This window comes from Anabrus simplex, chromosome 1 (genome assembly GCF_040414725.1).
Source record: "Anabrus simplex isolate iqAnaSimp1 chromosome 1, ASM4041472v1, whole genome shotgun sequence".
NCBI classification, from domain to species: Eukaryota; Metazoa; Arthropoda; class Insecta; order Orthoptera; family Tettigoniidae; genus Anabrus; species Anabrus simplex.
The window spans coordinates 551237208-551255328 of NC_090265.1; the positions used below are offsets into that span (position 1 = coordinate 551237208).

Genomic DNA, 18121 nt, shown 5'->3' on the forward strand with positions numbered 1-18121 from the left:
GAAAAGCGGCCGGAATTGATCAGATTTCTGAGGATATACTAAAGACAATGGGTTGGGATATAGTACCATATCTGAAGTACTTATTTGATTATTGTTTGGTCGGAGGAGCTATACCAGATGAATGAAGAGTTGCTATAGTAGCCCCTGTGTATAAAGGAAAGGGTGATAGTCATAAAGCTGAAAATTACAGGCCAGTAAGTTTGACATGCATTGTATGTAAGCTTTGGGAAGGCATTCTTTCTGATTATATTAGACATGTTTGTGAAATTAATAACTGGTTCGATAGAAGACAATTCGGTTTTAGGAAAGGTTATTCCACTGAAGCTCAACTTGTAGGATTCCAGCAAGATATAGCAGATATCTTGGATTCTGGACGTCAAATGGACTGTATCGCGATTGACCTGTCTAAAGCATTTGATAGGGTGGGTCATGGGAGACTACTGGCAAAAATGAGTGCAATTGGACTAGACAAAAGAGTGACTGAATGGGTTGCTATATTTCTAGAAAATAGATCTCAGAGAGTTAGAGTAGGTGAAGCTTTGTCTGACCCTGTAATAGTTGAGAGGGGAGTTCCTCAGGGCAGTGTTATCGGACCTTTATGTTTTCTTATATATATAAATGATATGAGTAGAGTGGAATCGGAGGTAAGGCTTTTTGCGGATGATGTTATTCTCTATAGAGTGATAAATAAGTTGCAAGATTGTGAGCAACTGCAACGTGACCTCGAAAATGTTGTGAGATGGACAGCAGGCAATGGTATGTTGATAAACGGGGTTAAAAGTCAGGTAGTGAGTTTAGGAAAAGTCCTCTCAATTTTAATTACTGCGTTGATGGGGTGAAAGTTCCTTTTCGGGATCACTGTAAGTATCTACGTGTTAATATAAGGAAAGATCTTCATTGGGGTAATCACATAAATGGGATTGTAAATAAAGGGTACAGATCTCTGCACATGGTTATGAGGGTGTTTAGGGGTTGTAGTAAGGATGTAAAGGAGAGGACATATAAGTCTCTGGTAAGACCCCAACTAGAGTATGGTTCCAGTGTATGGGACCCTCACCAGGATTACCTGATTCAAGAACTGGAAAAAATCCAAAGAAAAGCAGCTCGATTTGTTCTGGGTGATTTCCGACAAAAGAGTAGCGTTACAAAAATGTTGCAATGTTTGGGTTGGGAAGAATTGAGAGAAAGAAGAAGAGCTGCTCGACTCAGTGGTATGTTCCGAGCTGTCAGCGGAGAGATGGCATGGAATGACATTAGTAGACGAATAAGTTTGAATGGCGTTTATAAAAGTAGGAAAGATCACAATATGAAGATAAAGTTGGAACTCAAGAGGACAAACTGGGGCAAATATTCATTTATAGGAAGGGGAGTTAGGGATTGGAATAACTTACCAAGGGAGATGTTCAATAAATTTCCAATTTCTTTGAAATCATTTAGGAAAATGCTAGGAAAGCAACAGATAGGGAATCTGCCACCTGGGCGACTGCCCTAAATGCAGATCAGTATTTATTGATTGATTGATTGAAATGTTAAGCAAGAAAAGCTACATTTAAAAAATCCAGGACGGTATATTCTTATTTGGAAAAGGCAGCCCATACGAGTTTTTGTTATAGTTTGCAATAATAAACCGACTTCAAAATAATAAACTATATAGATAAGTCAAGTAATACTTATCGAAATAAATTGTTTATTCGCTTCAATAATCTTCAAATCTTCACCTGGGGAGAAAGGAGTGAGCCAACACGCAGGCGGTAGGAAAATGTCGCACTGTGTGTATTATGTATCCACATCAGAGGTAAACAATGTCTGTTTAGTAACGCTGTCTGTAAGGAAAGGTTATACGGCTTATCACCACAAATTTAAAATTGCTCCCATGCGAAGCCAGTATATAATGCATACATGTGATTTTATTTTAAATCAGTCCATTCTTGGCGAGGACAGTACTATCAAATGATTGGCTCCGTACTAAGAAATTCCTTTCTATGAAATTTACCGAAATTCTTCTTTCGTTTAATTAACTACAATCGCCGACAATGTTATCTGAAATAGATTACTTGTTTGTATCGACAGGTGCACTGAGCATCTCTACAAGCTTAACGCGATATCATCACACATTGCAGCGGTTTCTATATGAAAATCCATCAATTTCATGACTCCCATTCTGCTTTATTCTTTGAAGGTGTGCCTCGGTGACAGTTTCTCATCTTTCGCTTTCATTTCCAACTGGAAATTTAATTTACTAATTGGTCGTTTTTTTTTTTTTTTTTTTTTTTGCAAGTTGCTTTACGTCGCACCGCGTGGCATTAATTAAGGTACCGCCCCAGCATTTGCCTGGTGTGAAAATGGGAAACCACGGAAAACCATCTTCAGGGCTGCCGACAGTGGGGTTCGAACCCACTATCTCCCGAATACCGGGTCGGTTTTTCTCGCGCTTCTAATGCACATGAACATTTTTTCCAGATACCGTAGTAGTAGTAATTTACCGCTTTTCCCACATTCTGGTGAGGTTACGGGGTGTGAATTTTGTCAATTCTGTCACACATGCGGACTTAGCCTTGTTTCACGGATGTTCTTCCTAACGCCAACCCTATGTGGAAGGGTGGATTCAACATCGTGTGTTTCTGTGGTGGTAATGTGGTGTACTGGCTTCATATGAAGGTTATGGGAACAAATACAAACAGTCCACGAGTGAGAGGAATTAACCTTTTGGGGATCGTTGTAAGTACCTAGGTGTTAATATAAGGAAAGATCTTCCTTCATTGGGGTAATCACATAAATATTCTGGTAAGACCCCAACTAGAGTATGGTTCCGGTGTATGGGAGCCTCACCAGGATTACTTGATTCAAGAACTGGAAAAACAAAACAAAGAAAAGCAGCTCGATTTGTTCTGGGTGATTTTCGACAAAAAGAGTAGCGTTACAAAAATGGTGCAAAGTTTGGGCTGGGAAGACTTGGGGGAGAAAGCAGACGAGCTGCTCGACTAAGTAGTGTGTTCCGAGCTGTCAGTGGAGAGATGGCGTGGAATGACATCAGTAGACGAATAAGTTTGAGTGTCTTTAAAAGTACAAAAGATCACTATATGAAGATAAAGCTGGAATTCAAGAGGATAAATTGGGGCAAATATTCGTTTATAGGATGGGGAGTTAGGGATTGGAATTACTTACCAAGGGAGATGTTCAATAAATTTCCAATTTCTTTGCAATTATTTCTTCTTCTTGCTATTTGCTTTACGTCGCACCGACACAGATCTGTCTTATGGCGACGATGGGATAGGCAAGGCCTAGGAATGGGAATGAAGCGGCCGTTGCCTTAATTAAGGTACAGCCCCAGCATTTGCCTGGTGTGAAAATGGGAAACCACGGAAAAACCATCTTCAGGGCTGCCGACAGTGGGGCTCGAACCCACGATCTCCCGATTACTGGATACTGGCCGCACTTCAGCGACTACAGCTATCGAGCTCGGTTGCAATCATTTTAAAAAAGGCTAGGAAAACAACAGATAGGGAATCTGCCACCTGGTCGACTGCTCTAAATGCAGATCAGTAGTGATTGATTGATCAGATTGATCAGCTATGGCCTTCAGGTAGGTCCTATTCCGGCATTTGGCCAAAACTGAAGGCAGAAACCACATAAAACCAGTTGGAGAATGGCCGAAGATTGAGATTTCAACCCACTGTCCTCACGAGGCTGAGTCCACTATGCTCCAGTCGTACGTGTAAGCATTAGGCTCCTTTTATACTTATATGCCACATGCTTGAAGCCAGGCATGTGGCGTTCGCACTTGGAAAGGACCCTTTTATAGTTTCGTATCTGTCGGGCAGGCACAATGGCAGAGTTCACATCTAAAGTATTCGCAGCTGCATACCTCTTCGAGATAAGGGCAGGAGAAAAAAAAAAAAAAAAGAGGAAAAGGCATGTCAGTTTTCATCCTCTGAACATTCAAATATACAATATAACATAGGAGCTTTCAAAATCCTTTACACTGACCTACGAGAGGACGAAACAATGTTTTTAATTATTTTAGGATGACCCCAAAATCATTTGATGAATTATTTGGAAAAATAAAGTATATCCATATTACAAGAAAACACTTCCTGCCCATTCGTCCAATAGAGCGGTTCTGTGAAACTACAATCTACAGATGTATTAAATACAAAGAACATTATATAAAATACCATGGAAAAAACTAAATGTAAATTATTTCTAACATTATGTTTGTAACTTTAGCTTTGAGTAAAGTTCATGTCCTTTGTATATTGCTGGCTAGTCATTTCACATTTAAAACTATTCAGAACTTGCTGATTTCCAAGAATGTGTAGATTCATCTAGGCAAATATATGATGGCCGGCGTTGATGTGGATCATTATAGTAAATTTGGAATTGACCTGGATCAGACAAAGATGTAGAAGGTTGATTTGGGAGGACATAACTCAATTGGGACTGACCCGAATCGGTTTGGTTTCGAGAGTGTGCATTATATGAATCTTTCTTCATACGTAGGGGTGATAACGCTGCAGATTTACTCCCACGCCTTATTCCGAAGATCTCGATTTTTGTAGTCTTCGTTACCTGGATCCCGTAATACCGATCTACACTGCATTCGCTAATGAGCAGTTCCGTATCTAATCCAGCATCCGTTGTCCTGTTTAGCACTCGACTAGACCACAAACTGTACTGAACTGTCCGGCATGAGGCGTCAACTATAAACATTCCCATAAGGTTTTGGTCCCACCCGCGCGGCGTGACATGTCAGGCGTGGCGGCCACCTGCTCGTCCCGACCCGCCTCAGTCACATGCCTGGCGGGAGGAAGCGACCGCGAGCAGGTAAGTATAAAATGGTCCCATTTAAACAATGTTAATTCACATGCTTGGCGTGTAGCATGTAACTATAAAAGGAGCCTTAGTGTATTCCACAGTTAATATACGTCTGACTTAGTGACAGAAATCACCCACTGCTAATTTCAAACGCCTAGCGGAGCCGGGAATCGAACCGAGACCCACCGGGACAGACGTCTTAATGTGTACCCCGAGAACAGTGGTGGTAGTAGTAGTAGTAGTAGTAATAGTAGTAGTAGTTTCATCCTGCAACCCTGAGAGTACAAGGTAAGTGAATACTAACCTTTCATCTACTGGATTGATTAAAGAACATCCAAGATGGCCTAGCTGCTAGTCACACGCAAACTTTCTCTCGCAAAAATTGTAAATCGCAAATGGTATACTGCTTGAAGTGAGAAATACGTTATTAGATTCGTGCTGAAATTAAACGTGTGCAGTTAACTGAAGTAAACTATCGGTGTTCTACTAGTAAGTTTTCATAATGGCTCCTAAGAAGCTTCCCAAGCCAGCCAGCCAGCCGCATGGCGCCAGCATACACGAACTCGTCGTAGCCGAACAGTTACATCCTCTTAATGTCGCAGCTCCAGGAACTAAGAGCGGAATACAAGGAAACTGTCAAACTATTTCAAGATCAGCTTCATGCTAAGGACAGGGAACTTGTGAAAATCAAATGTGACTTTAAAAACAAGCAAGATGAACTGGAGCAATACCAGCGGCGGCATTGCATCCGTATTTTCGGCATTCCGGAAAAGGAAGATTCCGATGTCATCGCAATAAGCATTGCAAGAGATCTTGGTGTCGACCTTGACCTTCGGGACATTGACAGGAGCTATCGCATTGGAAGACGACTGGGCGCGAAGCCACGACCTCTAATAGTCAAATTCGTTTCCTGCCGGAACTTGACGTCAAACTTACCGGTCTGTGGTTATTCAAGTCGCTCTTGTCACCCCCTTTGTGAATAGGAACTACAATGGCCGATTTCCAATCTTCTGGAACCTTCTTATTGTTCAGTGATATATTTAATTATGGTAGGATCGCTTCACCCCCGAGTTTAAGTGCCTCTCCTGAAATAGGTATATCGCGGCATGGTGCTATATTTATGGCATATTCTATTAAAAGTCCCAAGTTCAAACTGAAAATAATTTCATATCGAGATCTACGAAGAATTGATAAGAATAAACTTTTACAAGACGCAGTTGCAGTGCCATAGCATGACATATTTAAACTTAAAGGCATAAATGACAAAGTAACTCTTTTCAAGCAACATATGACTGAGCTGTACGATAGACATGCCCCTGAAAAGAAGGCTCGAGTTTTGCGGAAGCCAGCTCCCTGGCTCTCAGATGAGATTAGAGCACTAATGGCTGAACGCGATGCTGGTTATAGACGAGTTAGAAATCATTGCACTCCTGACAATCTACTTAACTATAAGAGACTGACAAACGCTACGACAGATTAGAAACGCGAAACTACCACACGCTCACAGGTTAATTCAACCAAATGTTTCAACAACTGTGTTGTGGAAATCCATAAAGAGCTTTGGCATTACCAAAGGACGAGACGACGACGAAATAAATATACCCTTGGAAAAATTGAACGATTATTTTTCATCTAACTGCACATTAACTGCAGCCCTGAAACAGGAAGTTCTAGACGGGAATTATTGCAAAGACGCGAACAGATGGAGAAAACTTGTACTTCCGTCCAGCAACCTACTCACAAGTAAGGTTTGCTATAAATCGGATAACATCAACGGCGAAAGAGAATGACAGTATACTGTAGGAATAGAGATGATAAAAATCATTCTAGATGTGATATTGCCCGCACTAATTAACATATTTTACTCTTCCCTTGTAAACAGCACATTCCCCGAAACAGAGAAAGCGGGCATTATACGTCCTCTAAAAAAAGTAGCTTCCCCTTCTGAACCATCTGCATACTTTCTGCTTTATCCAAAACGCTAGAGTTCATCGCTCATAGACAAATAACAGACTACATGACGACTTACAACTTACCTGACCCACTACAATCTAGTTTTCGTCAAGCACACATTACTACAACGGCACTACTGAAGGTCACAGAAGACATTCGAGAAGCAATGAACAAGGAAGTGACAGTATTAATACTTCTAGACTTGAGCAAAGCTTTTGATTCTGTTGACATTGACACTTTGCTCTCGAAATTGTATTCCCTCCATTTCTCGGACAGTGCCCTCATTTGGTTGCATTCCTTTTTTTGTTTTTTGTTTTTTTTGCTAGTTGTTTTACGTCGCGCCGACACAGATAGGTCTTATGGCGATGATGGGACAGGGAAGGGCTAGGAGTGGGAAGGAAGCGGCCGTGGCCTTAATTAAGGTACAGCCCCAGCATTTGCCTGGTGTGAAAATGGGAAACCACGGAAAGCCATCTTCAGGGCTGCCGACAGTGGGGTTCGAACCTACTATCTCCCGAATACTGGATACTGACCGCACTTAAGCGACTGCAGCTATCGAGCTCGGTGGTTGCATTACTACCTGAATGGTCGTCGGCAGTGTGTTACAGATATGATAAATAAATCGACTTGGCGGTCGTTGCAGTGTGGTGTGCCCCAAGTGTCGGTGTTAGGACCCCTTTTTTCTATTTACATTTGATGTACAAATGTACCTCCATACATCTCCAGATCTAATATTTTCGGCCATAGGCAAAAATCAGGATCTAACATCGTTTTCTTCTTGGTCTTTGAGATGTGGTCTTACGTTAAACCCAGCCAAAACGCAAGCCATCATTCTTGGATACTCGAAACTACTCGTGAAGGTCAATCTACCAGATTCCATCTATAAGGTTATGTAATACTAACATACCATTCATGTCATAAGTCCTAGGCGTTACTTTCGATGATATGTGATGGAAAACGCATATTACGAACATTACCCAGAAAACATTCTCTGCATTGCACATGCTGCGCGGGTATAAATAATTTCCTGTAAAACTGAATAAAATGCTCGTAAAAGCTCTGGTTTTCCTTCATTTCGACTACTATGGCGATTTATAAAGACGCTGGGTGCAAGTTATTGAGCACATTACAACGTGGTCAAAATGCATGTGTGAGATACGTCTGTAACCTTATGTACTATGAGCATGTAACTCCATCATATAACCACCTATCTTGGCTCCGACTAGAAATCCGTCACACTGTGCATACCCTATGCCATCTCCACAAAATCCTTCATTCTTCACAGCCATTTTACCTTACTTCATATTTCAAATACCTCTCTTATCATCACAGTATTAACACGAGATCTACTAATAATTCCATCCTTGCTTTATCTACCCATAGAACTGCCATCTACGATAAATCATTCACAGTAATTGCCTGCCGTGAGTAGAACCTCCTTCCCAAAAGTATCAGAGAGTTAAGCGCTATTCGCACTTTCAAAGAAGCACTTTGGATACATTTTATGCACCAGTAAGGATCATCTGTAAACCTGATGATGCTACTCACAACCATTCTATTGTCACGGATGTCCTGGTAGATTAGTCTAAAATTCTTACCCGATTTATATTTCAAATGTTATTAAATTTTATGCACTACATCTTTTTTTACATGTAGGATATTAGTTTTAAGAATTTATCCCTTTATTATATATAATTTATTTCATCTTAATTTAATCTCATCACTCATCATTCTTGTATTATTATTAATTTAATTTGTATTAAATCTAATTAGTGTAAAGCAATACAATGTAATATATGTATATTTCAGTGCCTGGTAAGAGAAGGCCTGAAGGCCTTAATCTTGCCAGATAAAATAAAACATTACTAACTTAAAGATAAAAATGTTATAGATAGTTGATTCAAAAAAGCATTTGCATGAGTCTCTGAATAATTTCCAGGAGAGCAGTTTACAAGGCTTGCCTACGTGCAGTCTGCGGAATATCAACAATCTCAGTACCTGGTAGTGAAGCTAACAGAGAAATCCGAGCTGTTTGTATTACCTGGCCAGATGACAAGACTCTACTTCAAAGTAACCAATAACAATAGCCTACCCACGCAGGTGAAATTCGCGTGTCGGAGTAAATTCAGCAGATTCATTAACGTCCAGCCATACGAGTAAGTATATTACAGTATAACTGAAAATGTACTCCGAAATTTACACACTTAACTAATCTTGCTAATAGCAGAAACCATTCACTAGTACGTAATTAATATCAATGGGGCTGAGTAGCTCAGATTATAGAGCTCTGGCTTTCAGAGCCTAGATCCCCGCTCAATCCGGAGTATTTGAAAGTGATCAATGAGCCAATCTCGTGCCGGTATATTTATTGGCATGGAAAATAACTCCTTGGGAAAAAAGTCAGGTACGTCGGAGCCTCAACAAACCGTGAAAATACTTAGTGGGACGTACAATCAGTAATTGTATTGCAGCTAGAACTAATGATGCCCAGAGTACTGAAAAAGGTAAATTCAATGTATAACAGGAGAAAAAGAAAGGAATAGATACAATGAAGACCCCTTCAGCAGACGTGCTAAAATCTACTCTTAATTTGGATATATTTTTCTGTTTCTTGTGTGAGGAGACAGTAACATACTAAATTAATAATAATAAAAAAAAAAGACCGGAAGAGTTCGTCGTGCGATTGGAGTCGCGTAGCTGTGAGCTTGCATTAAGAAGATTGTGGATTCGAATACCATCGTCGCGTCGGCAGCCCTGAATATGGTTTTCCGTGGTTTCCCATTTTCACGCTAGGCAAATGCTGGAGCTGTATCTTAATTAAGGCCACGGGCACTACCTTCCCAATCCTAGCCCTTTCCTATCCTTGCCTCGACGAAAACCTTCGATATGTTACTACGACGTTAAACCACAAGCAAGATTATTATTATTATTATTATTATTATTATTGAGAATACTTTTGTTCGTGGTGCGGATTACTGTAGTCGCGTCGTAGTTCGTGAACCAAGGGCAACGCTTGAGTGGCCTAGTAAGTGGTCCTGAGAGACGGGACATCAGTTGCTATGGAATAACAGTGGGCATCTCGGACATATTCTGAGTCGCGGTCCTCCTTTTGCTCAGGCGGCCAGGATTATACAAACCAGTCTTTTTTACAACTTGCTTTACGTCGCACCGACACAAAGGTCTTCTGGCGACGATGGGATAGGAAAGAAGTAGGAGGGAAGCGGCCGTGGCCTTAATTAACGTACAGCCCCAACATTTGCCTGGTGTGAAAAAGGGAAACGGCCAACTCGCCCGATAAATTATACAATACACTGTGGTCACTAAATCGTTAGGGAGAGATTCTCACTGGAACTGCGTGTAAGTAGGGTAGAATCTTACTTTACATAAAACTTACAGAGCGCGCTCAAAATGTTTTAAGAAAGCCTCGGACCTATGGGAATGATGGAATCCCACTACCATTTGACAGGCCTAGGCTTGGAAACAATTTGGCGAACGAAATGGAATTCAATGAGGAGCTATCAATATTAATGGGCTCATGGAAGAAAGTACAATTGGCTGAGTCAGCAAAGAGGATGCGTCTGGATATGTTCGGGAAAGGGGGGATTACGTGGTGTTACAAGAGAAATGGCGTGGAGGGATGGTATCGTTCATTAGGAAAACGACAGCACTCAACAGTTTGTTAGGCACATAAATAAAAGATTGGTGAGAACAGATTTAAGGTTATAAGAATTAGGACGGGATTCGTTTCAATGTATTCACCCTGTGGAGGAGCAAATGAGAATGAAGTAGATAAGTTTTCTGAGGCACTAAACGATATCGTAGACAGGGGTCAACAGCAAGCATAAGACAGCGTTAATAGACTATTTCAATACGACAATTGGAAACAGAACTGAAAACACAGTAGCGAGAATAACTGCTGGTGTAAACATGTGGTAACAATGGCAAGAGCGTAATCGGAATGAGGAGATAAAGGCTAGTTAGGAATGAATTCTATGGATGAAGTTCAAACCGGCTTCGGTGGTGGGGTCGTGTAAGACACGTTATCTACGAGAATAATAGACTCGGCCATGGATGACAAGAATAGCAGGAGACCAAAGTGACGACGGCTGAACTAGGTGTTTCATGATTTAAACATAAGAGGTGTAGAAATGAACGCGACCACAGAGCTATTTGCACATGGAGTATTATGGACGCGTTTAGCTAATTCACGACTTGCAGACTGAACGCTGAAAGGCATAAGTCTATAATGTGTATGTACAGTACGTCTAAATAATATTATTAGTTTTAGGTCCCAGTAACTATTTATGCGGTTTTCAGAGACGCCAAGGTGCAGAATTTTTTTCCGCAAGACTTCTTTAACTTGCAGGTAAATCTACCGACACGAGGCTGACGTACGTAAGCATCTTCAAATACCATCGGACTGATGGAACCCTACAACTTGGACTCAGAAGGCCTGCGCTCTTCTATCTGAATCAGTCTGGCATAGAGGAGATGATTAAGGTTCACAAATCATATGTAGGATGGAGCAAAGATAACAAAAATAATTTGTTGTTGCTGTACTTCTGTAAATATAGGTAAACTATAGTACAATATTTAGTTGTTATGCTTGGCTGAATGCTTCCAACTTTCATAAACATAATTTTAGGAACGACTTCAAAGTGTGTTAAAAATGTTGAAAATGGAATGTGTTTTTGCTCTTACATAGCTCTGATTTCTTCTCCTTTGTATGTTATTCAGAAGCACAACTTCAGAAAACTACAATAGCTTCAATTACACAATATGCATAGGTTTATAATACTACCTTGTATTATACCTATCTATTTTATTACTGGCAAAATCAGATACAGGTTACTTGATTCAAAGGATGGAAATAGATTAAAATAAGCTTTTACTGAGAAAAATTGTCATTCATTATCTACTGTCCCAATGTCTTTAACAAAATAAGTTATCCTTCTAAGCAGCATAATCAAAACAAAACATGTTGTGCAGATTGTACCTCCAACCATACCAGACTGCAGTACATGTGGTAAGCCTACAGCCACCAGTGTTAGTACCCAAAGGAAGTACTGACAGTATCACCTTCACAGCAGAGAGTGTGTATGCACGTGTCACTGTACCAGTACTGCTCAACATTGGAGAAAAGGTAAGGAAGAAACCAGTTAAGAAATTTAATCAGGTGTGTTAAATGACAGAACTCTCGGCTTTGATTCGCTAACTGCAAAAGAAAGTTCACACAAGAAAAATGAGGGTTAGTTCCAGAATTAATGCAATGCTGAATTGTCTTTACTATGCAGATTCCCATGATCTGAGGTTTAATAGTGACTAGGAAAAAGATAACAAATACCGGCTGCATATCAGTATTGTTTACCAGGTAGGGAACTCACTTTCATCTTATCAAACTTCCCTTGGTGACCTCTTGCTTGCATGGAGGAGGGTAGGTTACTTAGGAGAATAATGGACGCTGTCATGGAGGGTAAGAGAAGTATAGGGAGAACAAGACAATAATGGTTAGGTGAATTAAAGTTAAGAGGTATAGAACTAAATAAGACCAAAGAGCTAGTTACAAACAGAGGATTGTAAATTCACAGAGGCTTGCAAAGTGAAAGGCATAACACTCTATAATGAAGTATGTATGTATGTATCCACAGTCCCTACACCTGTATTCCTCAGCAATTCTTTGATTTTCTTCACAGAAATATGAAATAATACAAAAATATCCACAAAACCAAAATAACATATTGTCTAAACACAAAAAAAAAAAAAATCAAAAGAAACACTGTATACTACACAAGGATTGCACAACAATAAGCAAAATACTGACTAATAAAATAATTACACCACAATTCAAAACTGCACTTAAGTGTAACCTAATTACAATAGTAACAAGGAAAAATTACAAGGATTTACTGAAACTATAGAAATGTAGTTTAACCCTTATGCTGTGCAATTATTTTTGGACTAGTGCACAAAAAAAAAAAAAAAAAAAAAAAAAAAAAAAAAAAAAAAAAAAATGCAATTATAAGGCAAAAATTACCCAATGTTGTTAAATGCTGTGCCTGATGTACTATACTTGTTCCAGTGGCTGATAGGAACTGACTCATAAAGCCTGACCATTGCTGAAATTCAACAAGGAGTTTTGCTGACTATAATCAATATGAATTATGTTTTATTACCAAAGAAACAACAATGTTAATAAGACGGTGATTTAAGACTTTGGTACTTAAAAACAACAGAGTTGACCACTACACACCATTATACACAATGCGCCAATAGTAAACCTCTGGCACCAAAAGATTGTTTTCTTTTAGGTCAAGGGAAAAAAAATATATTAAAAAGTGCAAAATACCAAATATAAAAATATCAAATTGCTACATTGTTACATGTAAGTTGACCAAAGTTGAATATCGCAGTGAATGGAAAGAACATCACATCTGACCACAGTCACAGCTTAAGAGTTAAACTAAATATGCAAATACGCAGAAAGATTATTATTTTTATCCTAGTACAGAAATGAAAATGCCATTAAATGCTAAACTATCGATTTCACAAGGATTTCACAAGGATTACACAACAATAAAGAAAGCTAGATACTATCTAATAAAATAACTATACTACAATTCTTAATACAACATATTAATTGAAACAATATAAATGTGGTTAAAACCGAATGCTTAAATACTTAGATTTTTTCATCCTAATTATAGCAACTTAGTTATTATTACACAGTATTAAAACTGAACATAAAGTAGAGTTCAAAAAGCACTACAGATTTATGAATGATCAAAAGATTAAAGAACTACATGTATAAACAACATTTTGCTTCCTGTTTAGTGTTTACATTTTTACATCACTATTAAATATTTTAAACAGAAACACATGCTTTGAGGCTTCCTCTGTGCCTAATCAATTCTGTTCTTTTGCATGCACTAACCAAAAAGATGAAACGATTCTTTGAACACTTGCTGAAGAAACCAATACTGTAAGTAAGTGTTCAATTATGAGAAAACTTTGTCACTCTCTTCACTTTTCTACCAATGGTCAGTTGTAATGTGATTCTTTCTCAAAATGCATAAGTCAAATCTGAGTGCTGCTTTCTTTTCTTCTTCAGTTAAATCCAGAACTAAATTATTTTCTCTTTGACCCAGCAAGTAAGCAAAACAATGAGCTGACGTTAGAACCATATTATATCTGGTTTTGAAATTTTGTGTTACATGTCTGACTTCTGTAGCTTCAAATTCCATTTGAAAATTTTTACACACACATACTGACAACTGTTTTATGACAAGCGCTAAGGTCAATAACAATAGGCTTCAAATTATGCACATCCTGCACATTCCACTTTAATACAAAATTAGAAACTTGTTTTTTCACTGCTTTATCAATAGCATTTGCCTGCTGCCATTTCTTGATGGATACAGTACTTTTGTATCCATCTCTTGGCACAAGCCAGAGTAAAGTGTAGCTTTAACCAAAGTCCCAGTCTCATCCATGGCTGTGACAATATGGAAGCTGCTGGGGTATGGGTGGTGCTGAGTAATGGCATTCAGAGCACGACTAATGCATCTGAGTGTTATGAAAGGTGTTGCTCATAGGGTCAGTCGTGCTGCAATAGCACTTTCTGACCCAGTGAGGAAAGCAATGGCAAACTACCTCACTCCTCATCTTGCCTAGTACGCCTCATTTAGGAGCTGCCATTGGTTTTTGTGGTTTCCGTATAACTGCACAACCTTTGGTGGTGCTATTTGAGGATTCAACCAGCCTCTGGGCTGATGACCTAACAGACAGACATCAATAGCATCATGGTTTTCTTCAAAATTTGCAGCCAAGTTGATCAGATTTAAGATATGTCTCCAGGCAATCTATTATTAAATTCCCGTGCACTTCACTTGGGAGAGGTAGTTTAGGGGCACCAATTTTTCTATTAAAATGCATTATAAAAGGGGCTGTTTATTAAGTACTTTATTACATTCATCAAATGTTCTGTCACACTTGGAAAATTAATGTTATTTCCTAGTAGATTTAGTACATATGCCAAGCATCCATATGTGATGACATCAAAACCATCATAATTTTCAAGCAGAAGATGCAGTTCTGATATGTTGGCAATATTATCATTCCTTCCATATATTTTGAATGCTGACAAAAGCCACTTCTACCAGATAATTGGCAGTGTGACCAATGTGTAAACCAAACCAAACCCCATAGCGCAACAGCCTCAAAGGGACCGCTACTCAGACCGAAGGCCTGCAGATAAGGCATATTATAGGTTCATAGTGAACATTTGACCAACCATCAAACCCTAGAAATACATTCAGACTTTTCAGAACAAGGGAAAAAGTTTTCTTTTCCTCTTCAAAAATAGTTTCCATTTAAGACACACTACTTTCCTTTCTGTTGAGGGGGAGGGGGTGTAACCTGGGCGAAGTATCTGCATAAGTCACACAAATTGACGATGTTCATTACTACAGAAAGTGTTATTTATTGAGAATATAAGAAGTGTTACTTGCTTACTCTACAGTTTCTTCTGAATTGGTGTTGATCTAACCACACATAAATCCAATGATATTGCAGCTCTAACCTGAAAGTATTTGATTTATTTTAATTTCTTTCATTAGAAGGTATTGCAATAACAGTGGTAGAAGTGGTGAAAGTATAAGTGGATGTACTAGGGCTAGGTGTACCTGTCCAAGTTGTGGCTGAAAACGTATCTGAATAAAAAATCAAGTTCATGTCAATACCATATTTTCCAGATGGATTAGCAGTGATATATTTATTCTTACAACTGAACAAGAAGACACATGTAATATATTCACTAATGTACATTATATGTACTTTGTATTACATCCCCTCCCTTAAAATTAACACACCCCTGAGCCTGATCCAAAACCGCCTCATTCAGTCTTAGTCCATCAACAAAAGTCATGAAACTCCCTAGAAATTCCCCAGGCAAAAGTAGCACTGATACCAGTAGGCACCAACACAGCATAAAATTAGTATTCTGTTTTTAAATCTACATCTTTATAATAGTCAGTTTTCTAGTTCATTACTTATGCAAGATATAATACACTCACTGGCAAAAAAAAAAAAAAAAAAAAAAAGTGAAACACTATTCATTTCAGAAAAAATTTATTGTTAGTCCATTTGAAACATGGTAAATATCAAATATTATGACATTACAAAGATATAGCAATATAAGCTAATCAGCCCATTTGGGAAGTTTCAGCACAATATAATAATTGATAAAGATTGTTGATTGTGATAATCACAACAGTCTACCAACATGAATTTGGAAACGTTGACATTTGGAGCACTGCACAGTTTCGTATGCAGTTCATTTGTCCACATGTTTTCAACATGTTTCCATTGCCTCAGTAACAGGTATTATCACATCTAGTCGCAGTTACAGCTGTCATTCGATCAGGCATGTTCAGGATGCAATCTTGAATATTCTCTTGTGGTATAAACTCCCATTCTGCCTGGAGCGCAGCTCGAAGTTGAGGCAGTGTATCAGAGGAACGACTCCCAACATGTCTCTCAAGCACACCCCAGAATTGCTCTATCGGGTTTAGGTCGGGACTACGAGCAGGCCACACCGTGCGCTCAATTCAGACTTCATCCAGGTACTCACGTACACAAAAGGCAACGTGTGGGCGAGCATTGTCACGCATCAGGATAAAATTCTCGCTGATAATAAGTGCAAAAGGCACCACGTGATCCAATAAAATCTCCTTGATGTATCGGTGGGCTGTCAGACTTCCATTCTTGATGAACACAAGTTCCATGCGCACATCAGTGGTAATCCCAGCCCAGAGCATCACAAAAGCCTCCACTGAATGGTGTACTTGCAGATAAAGTACAGGGTGAAAAATGTTCCCTGGAACTTCTCCAAACTCTCTTCCTTCCATCCAGTGCCCACAAACAAAATCTGAATTCATCTGTGAACAGTACTGAGATCCACTGCTCCATAGTCCAGTTTCGATGGGCATTGGCAAATTGCATCCAAGAGGGGCAGTGTTCACATGTAAGCAGAGGTCATGCGGCAGGCTTCTTGGACTTTAAATCCGCTTCATACAACCTCCTCCTTACTATCCTTTCGCTGATATTCGTGCTCTGTACTTCCTGCAAATGATTTCTGGCCTCCACGGCTGTTGTGCGTCGATCACAAAGAACTTGCATTACGAGAAAGCGATCATTGCGCTCAATAGTGCTTCTCCTATGACCAGAACCACGCCCCTTGGTGTAAATATTGTCCTCTCAGTACCTTTTACCAATTCTGGATAAGTGTCTATACTGTCTGCTACATAGCGTGTACTGCGCCCACCCTCCACTAATGCTACAGCCCTTGTTGCGTTTTTAGGGGAAAGTTCCATTTTGACCTGACTTAGAAGCGAGATTTACTGTTGTTGACAAGCCATCATGTCCACAAAAAGAAGTGGCACGAGAACTCACAGCGATAAACCGTAGGACAGCTGTTTGTGGTTATTCTTGTCAAAAGGCAGGAAACGGCAGTGTTGGTGTTGCAATTGTCACAATCAGTAATATTTATCAAGTACTGCACTGAAACTTCTCAAATGGGCTATTAACTTACAATACATTGCCATATTATTGTAATGTTATAACATTTCATTTATACAGGGTTTCATATGGACTAACATTACATTTTGTCTGAAATACGTCGTGTTCTGCTTTTTTTGCCAAGGGGTGCATTATTATTTTTGTATTTTACATTACTGGAAATTACATAAGCTGTTTTTATATTTTTTGAAGTATTTTGATTCTTTGAAGCATTTCTTTATATTCTTAACAAAAAATCAAAAATTCATTTAATATCTCACCTGCATTAACTTCACTGTTCTTATCTTCTGTGTGTGCACATTTTGTGTCAAATGATCTTTCATTCTGATGACTTGGCTCCCTATTTCATAATCATATATCCTGCATTTTATCCTCAGACCTTTTCCTGATTCTTTTTTTTTTAAATAAAAGCCAAACAATATAATGCTTTCTACCAGTCATACAGAATTGTTAAGCTTAAAATACTCAAGAGTCTAAGCCTAATAAGTACACGTCTCCACACTTCCACTTCTTTTCCTACCGCTTTTTCCCCACACCTGTGGGGTCGCAGGTGCGAACTGCTTCGCACATGTGGACTTGGCCCTGTTTTACGGCCGGATGTCCTTCCTGACGCCAACCCTATATGGAGGGATGAAATCACTATTGTGTGTTTCTGTGGTGGTTGTTATTGTGGTATGTTGTCTGAATATGATGAGGAGAGTGTTGAGACGGACACATACACCCAGTTCCCGAGCCAGAAGAATTAATCAGAAGCGATTAAAATCCCCAACCCGGCCGG

The 18121-nt window shown here is 39.3% G+C and overlaps 2 protein-coding genes across 2 annotated transcripts in view; one reads left to right on the forward strand and one right to left on the reverse strand.

Annotated features, from left to right (window-relative positions):
* The window catches only part of PAPLA1 (Phosphatidic Acid Phospholipase A1), a 298948-nt gene that overhangs the window by 217095 nt on the left and 63732 nt on the right, over positions 1-18121 (reverse strand). The gene's annotated exons all lie outside the window — the stretch shown is intronic.
* Positions 1-18121, forward strand: part of LOC136857133 (uncharacterized) — a 106823-nt gene that overhangs the window by 55047 nt on the left and 33655 nt on the right. The window contains exons 7-8 of the mRNA XM_067135541.2: positions 8708-8924; positions 11758-11911. Of these exons, the coding sequence (XP_066991642.2) occupies positions 8708-8924; positions 11758-11911 (371 nt within the window). The remainder of the gene's footprint in view (positions 1-8707; positions 8925-11757; positions 11912-18121) is intronic.